Source organism: Haliotis cracherodii, unplaced genomic scaffold (genome assembly GCF_022045235.1).
Source record: "Haliotis cracherodii isolate W230 unplaced genomic scaffold, xgHalCrac1.p SCAF_13, whole genome shotgun sequence".
NCBI lineage: Eukaryota > Metazoa > Mollusca > Gastropoda > Lepetellida > Haliotidae > Haliotis > Haliotis cracherodii.
Genome location: NW_027266268.1, coordinates 32841062 through 32852911, shown reverse-complemented (window position 1 = coordinate 32852911; position 11850 = coordinate 32841062). Strand labels below are relative to the sequence as shown.

At 36.7% G+C, this 11850-nt stretch overlaps 1 protein-coding gene across 1 annotated transcript in view; it reads left to right on the top strand.

The window, feature by feature from the left end:
• The first annotated feature begins 2956 nt into the window (after nt 1-2956).
• LOC139459198 (tubulin polyglutamylase TTLL11-like) overlaps nt 2957-11850 on the top strand; it is a 44565-nt gene continuing 35671 nt past the window's right edge. The window contains exon 1 of the mRNA XM_071240651.1: nt 2957-3677. Coding sequence (XP_071096752.1) covers nt 2994-3677 — 684 coding nt within the window. The 5' untranslated portion in view covers nt 2957-2993. The remainder of the gene's footprint in view (nt 3678-11850) is intronic.

Below are 11850 nucleotides of genomic sequence, written 5' to 3'. Positions count from 1 at the left end.
CAAACAAAACATTCCTATTAGAACAAAAATGAAACTGACACATTTCTTGTATAATACAACATTTCTTAAGGGTATATGTTAGTCTACCTTTTAGTCCAATGACTGGTTTCTTTGGGAGAAAATGTTTGAAATGAAATGTGGCCAGTGAATGGATAATGGAGGTTGCCTTCCCGGTGACAATACCATCAATGAAAGGATCAAACTTATAACTAAATACACTCTCCCCAAAATGGCTGGGTGTACTAGTTCGGTTGTACAGTGCTAGCAGACTGAGATACCATGCCACAGTTTACATGGATACCCCACTCAGACAAAGTGTACTGAACCGACAAGTTCGTGTTTTATCCCTTTGGTGTCGAGCTAGGCCGGGTAACAACAAGTACCATGTTGAATTTTGGTATTTTAAATATTTTGGTATGAGTGAGTGAGTTGGGTTTAGCGCCGCTTTTAACAGTGTTCCAGTTATATCACGGCGTGTCAGCTTAATGTGGGAGGAAAGCCAGAAGTGATGCAGGTCTCAGACGTTTTCCACTTCGGTGAAACCCACGAGCACGGGTATGATGCTGACAAACCTAGAAATATAATCGGGGTGAACCGGTATTCGAACCCACAATCATAGGTTTCTGGCGTGCCCAAAGGGACGCAACTCTGCATAGCGGTTCGCGGAGCATTAGACGAATGGGCCACCCGCGCCCCCTATTTTGGTATGACGAGACCAGGATAACAAAACACCGACCTTCCGCTCCCCGGGCAGACAGTGTATGCTTTAGTCCACGGGAGTTATGATTAAGTACAAGACCAAGACCTACACCCCAAATATCTCTTTGTCGTGGAGTGATTCTCAAATTATGTTGTTGCTTATTCGATTGACGATAAATGTTGTGCACATTTTACGAGCGCTTCCAGTAGTGGCGATTTCGTACTGATCGTGAAATGACATTCTGTAGAGAAGTTCATTAACGAATCTCAAGAATTAAATATACATCGGTTAACAAATATACATGTATACACAAACACATTTGTATATACAAGTAATGTCACTCTGTCCTATACAGACGTAGAGTGGAAGTGTAAATTGAATATTAATTAGCAGCTCATTAATTCCAGCACGATATTTACGGATATGCGTCAAATGTGAAGATCCGGGGTAGAATAGGTCTTCAGCAACCCATGCTTGCCGTAAAAGGCGACTACCGGGTATGCTTTTCGTAAGAGGTCACTTACCGGATCGTGTGGTCAGACTCGCTGACTTGGTTGATGCATATCATCGTTCCCAATTGCGTGGATCGATGCTCATGATGTCAATCACTGGGCTGTCTGGTCCAGACTCGATTATTTACAGACCGCCGTCATATAGCTGGAATATTGCTGAGTGCGGCGTTAATAAACAAACAAACAAACAAATCATCATTTGTCATATAAACGATAGTTATGGAAGCGATTACTGAATGTACAGCCTGGTCCAACGACATATTCAATAAATATACTCCGACGATACAGGAAAATATATACAAATCAAAAGAAGTTAAAATGCAACTAAAGTGAAAAGTAAATGACTGCAAATACCAATTTTCCAAGAAATATTTAGTCAATTTCCAAGAGAAAAAATTCATCATATTCGTATAAACTATTTAAATGTCCAAGTGAAAGTGCTGAAATCACACGTTCCGCAATGGGGCCCAAAAACAAATATATTTTGCGGCGGCCCCGTTCCACAAAGCTATCTTAGCGCTACGATTGTCGTAAGTCAGTTATAAAGAATGGGAGTTACGATCGACTTACCGCTAAAATCACTTTGTGGAACGGGGCCCGGGCCTAAAGTTTCCGGCGCAGCGGTGACAAATGTTTTCATTTGCCGATATGTTTGCCGTGTGTATCTTTCTGGTGATTCTTAGCCGTTTTACAGTTCCTGTTTCTGCTATTTCTGTTAATCCTACAAAAATAATAACATTACATACCTTGTTGAAGACCTTTTGATCTTGACATTGTGAATAATTAAAATAACAATCAACAATCGGTAACTGGTGTTTATTACCAACAAATAACACAGAAAACACCACCAACCGCCGGTCCTATTCCACACAATAAATGCCTGTCAGAGATTAATCCCTTGTGTAAATGAATAATCATCAATGACCCGCGCTTTTTATGATAATTTTCTTATATTCATATTTAAACAATATTTTTATTATACATATTTTTCATAATTAAATGGAAACATAACACTCAGCATTGTCGAGGATGATTATTGCCCGGTGAATTATTTTCACTTCCGTTATTCTTATTTTTTAAAAGGGAGGTGTCCAAAATATCAAAATCTTCTCTCAGTGTGTGGGATGGGTACACCATATTTTGGTTTTTAAAAGGTGGGGAGGGGCGCCAGGACTCTCTGGGTGCCCCTCCGTTACTTTATTAAAAACAAACCCAGTTTACGGCTCTCTTGTAACCATTAAACACGAGTCGGAAATTGATTCAGTCGAGCGAATCCAACACATTTTACGTGCGACTCGATCAATTGTCAAACTCTTTAAGAACGTTTTAATCTCAGAAACCGAGAAGAATATTTACTTCGACAAAGACTGTTTATATCTGTTTAGATACAGTAGTTACAATAGCGGGTATCGACCAGTGCTGCCCGAGGCTCTATGTATTCCAATCAAGCCCGGCAGGGCGGGAGGGGCTGTTGCCATGGACGCAAGTACACAAAATGTCGGGAGCTTCCCCTATGTGAATGATTAATGAATAACAATGGATTCTATGGCGCGGCCGTCAAAAGCTATTTCGGTGGAGGGGTATGATCCAATACAGCATAGTGACATGGTATATACAAACACATAGATTACGCGACCAATTTGACTGTGTGCCGGACCTGTATTCGCGGGAGAGATTTTTCAGTGTCGTTATCGCCAATATCTTGGCCTTGACAGGTGCCCGTTTACTTGAAACAAAATGTGCCTCTTAACAATGTAATCAGATATGGCATAAATTGAAGCATGAGTGTCCCGTTGGAAAATAGGCTGGAAAACAGCCCATATAGCAAGCCCCAAGGCCACAGTCGTCGGGACTTAGCTTTGAAGAAAGCAGCACAGTTGCGACGGGAGAGGTTAGCGAAAGAAGCGAATGACTCGAAACAACGGGAAGAGAAGAGGTTTCGCGAGGAAACTGACATGAAACATCGCGACGACAGAGAGAGGAGATATCGAGAGGACGTGGAAATGAGACATCGAGAAGAGAGAGAATTGAGACGACGTGAGATATCTTATAGAGAAGAGAGTCTTAAGAATGACACGCGACATCGAGAGGAGAGAGACTCAAGATTAAGACCAGATAAAAGTTCAGGTGATCAGAAACTTGAAAGTCAGGACAGTCGCCACCCACGGGACGACAGTCGCCACCGTAAGGATGAAAGTCGCCTACCTCGGGACGACAGTCGCCACCGTAAGGATGAAAGTCGCCTACCACGGGACGACAGTCGCCACCGTAAGGATGACGGCCGTCAGCCTAGGGAGGACCGGCGCCACCCTGATACATCAGCGACGCTGGTGGTACACCCAGCAGTGCGGCCACCCCCCCAGCTGAAGCCTATATACAGGGGACATGTGACAGTGGATACTTCCAAAGCAAGGTCTAATATTGATGTAGTTCGAAGATGCATTCACGATTTGGGCTGGAGAGAGGTAGGTTAATTTAAGTGACAATTGTTTAAATTTTGTTAATTAATTTAGAAAAGTTATTCATTAGTAATGAAATTCTAAACTGTTTGAAAGGTGACAAATTAATCTTTTTCAGTTACCTATCATGCCTGTTTCATAAAGTTTAAAAGTAAAGTAAACTAGGAACTTTTAAAAACATTGTTTCAAAAACTTCATGGAAAGTAGATAGAAAACTGTATAGAAGTTTAGGGTATTGAAATTTACTTATCATGCCTGTTTCATAAAGTTTAAAAAGTGATGTGAAAAATCATAACTATTCAAAACATTGTTTCAACAATTTCATAGAAAGTGAATATAGTATACTTTATAGAAGTTTAGGGTATTGGAATTTATTGAACTGACTGAAAATGTGTGTATTGTAAATATAACAGATATTGTGAAAAAGCCATATATTTGATTCATCTATTAGAAACTACATGTAGTCCCCACATTGTTGCAACAGCTAAGTTAAATGAGTTTATACCATGGTTTAATACTGTATATTGAATTATGATCTTATTTTATGTTACCATATGTTGTAGAATAGATAGTTATATTTTTAAAAAGTCATTAAATGGTTCAGATATATAAAAATGTGCAGATATGTTTGGCATATGTTTCCTGGCTGTTTTTGTAATTGTCATTTTGTCATTAGGGTTTGTAATCATATCTACATATAACTATAAGATATTATTACTGTTCATCATAATCAAACTTTATAAATTAATAAATGCAACCAAATAATAAATTTTTAACACTTTGTTTATTGTAAAACGAAAATTTATTTTGAAAGATATACATTTGAAAAATAGTTAACTTCAATATTTGTGAGTGAGTGTAAATATTTTAAAATTGAGATTTTTAAGTCAGATACACAACCTCAAGTGTTTTAAAAAAATCACATGAAGGTTGAAAATAGCTGTGTCATGTTTCAAGTAAAACTTGATGCAGAACCATTTGTGACGGAGCATTTTAATGCAGTTGTTTTGGCATGTTCAAGATTGACTCAAACTGCCTGTGTCAATCAGTCTATTTCTTCGAGACAAATGTTACATTGCATTATGTACTGGCGTGATAGGTCAGTTATATAATTGAGCCACCTGAGCACTCCCTTGATTAGACCTGTCTGTGTCGAAAGGTCTGGAGTCAAACCAACACAAGACCTTTGCATGGAAATATGCACTTTGTGGCGTAACGATAAACAAGAAGATTGGTTGATCGAACTGTAGCAGTTACCATGGGTACAGGATTGCAATTAGAGGTGATCTTGATGTAATGAGGGGCTTTGATGTAAAACCTCACTCACTCACTCACTCAGTTTCAGTGTTTAAATTACTATGTCTAAGTTAATTCATGAACCTAACAAATACACAGGTATGTGTGTATACTAGACTGATGCCAATAACATTATTCTGGACCACTAAATTTGTTGACAATAACAAGAATGTACAGATTAAGCTATCACAGAAGAGATATATCCTACTAAATATGCAAAGCAGTTAGAACTATAAAATAGTGATGCTGTTCCCTTTACCTGGCCCATCCTAATGTGAGGTGGCGAACAATAGCTTTTTAGCTCACCAGGACGGAAGATATATAAAGTCTATGGCATAGTGCATTGCCGTCTCAGTCTGTCACCATATCTGGAAAATAAAACGCCAAGAGAGTTACAAATTAAAAATAAATAGACTAAGGACCTACACTGTTCTTAATAACCAATTATCAATATTTCCCAAACCACAACATAATTGGTTTTGGGACTCAGAATGACAAATGAAATGTCTGTATGTTTTAAATCCAGCTGGGGCAGTCGGGTAGCCTAGTGGTTAAAGCGTTTGCTCGTCACACCAAAGACCCGGGTTCGATTCCCCACATGTGTACAATGTGTGAAGCCCATTCCTGGTGTTCCCCGCTGTGGAATTGCTAAACTATTGCTAAAAGTGGCATAAAACAATACTCACTCACTCACTCACTTTAAATCCAGCCATGATATAGCTGGAATAATGCTAAAAGAGGTGTAAAACCATACTCACTCACTCTGCATTTTAAAACTGTGAGATGTGTGAATTAATCTGGATTCATCCATGGGTCAGTATATTACCTGGGTATGTAGTCCTGTGTGAATTGCTGTCATTTCAACAATACTAAGTTTCATCGTGATGTTAAAAAGCATTTTCTTTTCCTTAGAGCTTAGAACAATAGCCTACTAACAGAACCAGATTTATCACTTTAACTTATTACTTTAATAAAAAATCATTGTTGTCTTTTTGTTAGTGAGATAAAAGTTATTATTTACATTGTAAAGTCATAAGTGTACATGAAGTTGGGTTTTTTCTTATTTTTTTTTATATATCTTATTTCCATTGCCCTAAACGACAAATTATATGACTTGTAAAACAAACTGCATAATCTCGAAAAAAATTCTTGAAACACATAAATAGCATAGATTTTGTAATCTACATACCAAGTATTTTCTATTCATACACAGATATTATTTTTTTTCATATGGTTATTTTTGATATTTTAAATGATTTTAGATTATTAAAAACACTATTTTTAACTGATATTATCTCTAAACATCTTCAAAATTAAATTTTTGAACCACACAAACTTCACAATCTGTTCCCTGTAATTCTCCTAGATTTACCTGTACAAGTAGGTACTTGGTAGCAGTTTAATAAAGAATATATGGTATAGGTTATTGACAATTCATATTTTCGATAAGCCACGCCTAGTGTGTGTACACACAACTAACAATAGGATGTGTTGTCAGACACAAACACAAGAAGTAGAGAATGTGTTATGATATCAATGTCCAACACAACTGTGTAAACATATCACATGTAGAGTACAAATACATAAAGATAGTCAAGCCAATCAGACATATTTGTTTATTCCAAATCAATAATTATCCTGCAGCAAGTACATTAAACTTGCAAATATTCTCTCTTCATGATTGTCTTGTCAGCACCGCTGGGCCCCGAGATAATCCACTCAGAGCTGGTCGATCAAGAATATAGATAGGCTGGGTATGCATTTCATATCGACGTAAGGCATCGATCCATGGAATGGGACTATTATTTGATTACTGCGTGTGACAGGAGATTAAACTGATTGGTTTATGTCAAAGTTACTTTAAAATGGAATGAGCATTCTTATAATTGTAGGGGCAGTGAGGTGGCCTAGTGGTTACAGCGTTTGCTCGTCACGCTGAAGACCCGGGTTTGATTTTCCACATGGGTACAATGTGTGAAGCCCAATTCTAGTGTCCCCCGCCGTGATATTTATTGAATATCTTAAAAGCTAAATTATGTGAATCACTTCTTAATGCCTTTCAAAGACCATCTTAAAAAGCTGTGTAATACCATACCCACTCACTCTAATTTGGGTTTTAAGACAGTAGGTCCCTAGCAACCTCTGCCCTTCTTGTAACATACCGTACAGTAAACTACCATTATAACGAACTCAAAGGGGCCACTAATGTTAGTCCCTAATAACCGTAGTCCGCCATTAGCATATTTACAGCAAATATACAACAGATAGCTGGGACTAAAAAATAAGTTCGTTTTATCGGTCAGTTCGTTATAAGCGTGTTCGTTATAAACGTAGTTTACTATGCCTTGAACCTTTTACATTCTGTAGTTTTTTTTATATTAGGGTATTACAAATAAACTGCAAGTGGTTCAGTGGTATTTGATCAGCTAACCAAGCAGTATTTTTTGTTTATATCTTAAAAAAACAAAATTAGGCGATGCCCACGAACAGACTATTCTTTCCTGATGGGACTTCCCGTGTTTAGGCCAACTCATAATTATGTTCATGAGCCTAAAAACAAAAATAATTCCGCCTTTAGGCCAATAGACTTAAATTCAGATATTTATTTTGAAGTGATCTTCCTTAAGTTAATAACTTACTCCCTTCGAAAGTTAATACATGGCAATGCACTAAACGAGGCACATTCTAATGTGCATTCAACAGTCTGGTTCAAAGTTTAATATTGTCTCAGTTAAATCAACTTAACAGTTTCTGACGTATTCAGCAAAGTGTGTCCCCTATTTAGGTAAGAAAGTGTTAGCTTCCCAAATTGGTGGGCTTAATTTCGGATATATTTTAAATGAGAAAATTCTATTTTCTGTAATGCGGCCTGGGGCTTAAATACAACACAAAATTTGGTGCTGTGTTTTTGAGAAAATGACACCACTATCAGTATGAATTCCCAACATCCACAATGCACCCTCCCTTACCAATCAGCGGTACCCCAACATAAAACTTGAACCTGATTAAAGTCACACAAAAGAATTGTATACGTATTGAAGAATATCTTAGACAAAAGAATTATTCATATATTTTTTATCCATCCAAGAGGGTAAATCCACCTTTAACAATATCGACACAAAATAAAATTGCTGTATTGATTTTGTAGGCTACAAAGTAACCACGATTACTCATCCGTGGATAATCATACCTACCAATCCTAGTTTTATATCTCCCCCGAGATCAACGACGCTTGACTCTGAATGTTGTTTAATTCCACACTTGGGTACCTGCGACCGGTTGCACATCAATAATGGAGGTCTACACACACGGCAGGAGGTAAACTGCGACAGCTGTACGTGAGATCGGGAGCAACAGACTTGAACTGTTGGACGGTCCATCAGGCAACACTATTCTATGTTTCCCATTTACAAATCGACTGACCAGAATGAATTGTTAGCAACAACAAAATAAATACAGAATTTTTATCATGTTTTTTCTGTTTTCTCAGTTTGTTACACCAGTGGATAATACAAAGAAAACAATAGACTAGTTTAACGCTATGTGGGGTGATGTATGGTTTTCATTGTTTACAGATCAGCTGAACAGAATAAATCAGAATTTTTAGAAAACAGTAATTAAAATTTATTTTCCTGTTTGTTTATCTGTTCTTTCATGGATTGGTAAAACAAAATGATCCAACTACAAGGGTTTGTTTGTTGTTTAACGCCACCCTCAGCAATATTCCAGCTATATGATGGCGGTCTGTAAAAAATCAAGTAGGGCCAGACAATCCAGTGATTGACATCATGAGCATCGATCCACGCAATTGGGATCGATGACATGGATCAACCAAGTCAGCGAGTCAGACCACCCAATCCCGTTAGTCGCCTTTTACGACAAGCATAGTCACCTTTAATGGCAAGCATGGGTTGCTGAAGACCCATTCTACCCCGGATCTTCACAGGCTCCAACTACAAAAAGCAACAGATAGCAATAAAGAGCAACTTATATTTTTTAGAGTAATCACTGAGTCAGTGCATATTATTTATAATTATAAAACAACCAATAAAAAAAACAACACTGACAGAAGCAATTACTGTAAACACGATAAACATCCAAAGCTAAACAGTTGTAGTATGGTAGCTTGTGTTTAAGTCGCAACTCACCACACCGACAATCAGGGCAGTGATACCAGCCATGAACAATGCGTCCAGCCTATTCTTCATGTCTATCGAGTCTCCATTAATATTTCTTGTGCTGTGTCAATAGAACCACACAATAATAGAGAGTAGTCTTTTATTCAATATGGACTTGACCATAGATCCATATACTGTGATATAGCCCACCGCAATATATGTGGTACAGTGTATAATCAATGTGACAGTATTTTTCTATTAACCAAGCATTGCATTGTATATATTTAAACTAATACTATGGGCAATATGTTCTTGCTTATTTGGCATTAATACAACTTCTTTAATGATGGCATTGTTACATATTTCAAGGGCAAATATTTTTCTCTCAAATTAAACTATTCTGAACAGACAAGTATGAAAAGTATTCACATCTGGCAATGCTCTCATATCTACCAGTTTCAATTTGTAGATTACGACAACTTGAACAGAACCTTGTCAGAGCTGTCCTAAATTTATCAAGTGAGATAACATTAATAAAATTTTCACAACCAAATACATATTTAATACAACTACCATATTCAACGTAATAAGCGTCCAGGGCGCTCTCAAAATTAGAAACAGAGGGCGTTTATTAGAATATTGTTTTGAGTTCGTGAATGACTGTAAATTTCGTGGTTTAAGCTAACAGCCTGAAATATTACATACGACAGATATATTTTTCAAGAATTTAATTGCCCATAATTAAGGGTGATATAACACACGAGTGCGTATTATACACGAAAAAAAAAGTCTTGTGTGCATTGATCAATCGGAAGGGGTGCTGATTGGGATTGTTCACTAGCCAATATATTAGCAAATATCGCCATGGGTGCTTATTAGAGCGGGGCGCTTATTACGTTGAATACGGTAAATGTGTTTGTGTTAGAACCACTGGAAAATGCACAATGTCTTGTACATGATGCCTTAAAACATAACTTGATTTCAGAAAGAAATTGTTGGACATTACCTGCACCTGGAGTGCTCCAAACATGACCAGATCCCAATTTACAAATCAGCGTCAGTAATTTAGTAACCCATCTTGAATAAATGACTATATAATAGAAACTAGAATTAAAGAATGTTCAGAAACTCAAATATATTTGATCTTTTATCTCAACCTACTGAGGCTTATGTGTCTGTAATAAAATGTATGAGCCAAAAACAAGTGTGACCTTTAAAGCTCACAATGGTAACAACGAAAAATGAGCTGACATTTAGATCTGTACATGACTCTATAGATAGGACTATAGGGTTTGTGTGACATTGGACCTCGTTGTCCATAGCTTCCTTTCACAATTGCCATCTTTTTCAGTCTGTTTCCTTGTATGTTTTATCCTGTAACTGGATAGTGCGTATGTCTATGTAGAGGGTTTTTTTCTAACTTGTAAGAAATTGTCCACAATCTATTTCACTGATGTGAATAAAATATTCACAATACAATGAGGTGCAAGTCAGGCTTAGTATCACCCTCTGGCTTTGAGTTTTGCGTTGAACCTCACAACTGATTAATTTGACGAACAAATAACTTAACCTGAGCAGTTTTTTAAACAAAATATGTTTTCTTGAATCAAAAAAGTTCAATCTCTTTACCACCTCTTCATCTTTCAAATTATGTAACCATGGTTACTGACACAGCAATATTTGACACATTAGAAGTACTCCTATGTCAAACTCCTGCTATCATGTAACATTTTTATCTTATTTTTTGGGGAAAATAAAACTTCAGATGCATCTTTCAAATAATATCTTGATTTTGTTACTATAAATCTAACATTACTGAGAATGTTTTGAATTGAATTTTAGTCAACATGTTTCAATTTTGAGTCCTGACTTCATTGATATTTTGAATTATACATATTTTTATATATTTTTATTGATATTTTTAAACACAACTTTCCTTGGCAATTCTTCTATGTTGTTACCATGTTTACTGCAGGCAACATACATGTAAATACAATCACTGCTTTAACAAGCCATTTATTGAATTACTAGACTGTATTAAGTCTCCATTTTAACTATATTAACATATCAAAAATACCATTCTCATAATTTAATCTAAAACTATTGAAAAAATTAATATGATTTAGTTTTCAAAATAATTCTGAAAAACTAGAATGGAATATTGAGGTTTAATAATTTGTGGTTAGTGGCGCCGGAGCGAGGCTATCAAGTCTTGGCTATGCTATTGATTTATGTTATATAAAGACAGGATTAAGTGAGACCACACGAACAACGTGTGATTGTCGTCAGCACGCCCGGTATGATGGCGGCTGTGGACGAGTGTAACAAACAATGTTGTACATGCAAATCAAATCGAAACTCAAGCGTTGGATAATGCTTTATTTGAATCTACTGGAGGCTTTTTTAGCCATTTTGAGTGGTTTGTCTTTTGTTAGAGAAAGGACTGATTGATCATGGGAAGTCAATGGCTATAGGCTTGCTGCAAGTCACTGCAGTGGAAGTATTAGACAAGTGCAAGGAGATTAGACCAAACTAGACTTACCATTATCTCATTCTTTATGGATGCTGCAAATTTATGTATACTACTCAAAAGAAGTTAAGAACACTCAGTATTTTTCAAAAGACTTCTGCAGATTAAAAATTGATGTCACAATGCCTGAGGAAAAAATAGGATATGTGTGAAGGAAGGAAATATAAATATTAAATTAATAAAATAAGAATTTTTTTTTAAAGATTGGACTACTTCTATGTTCGCCAAAACAGTC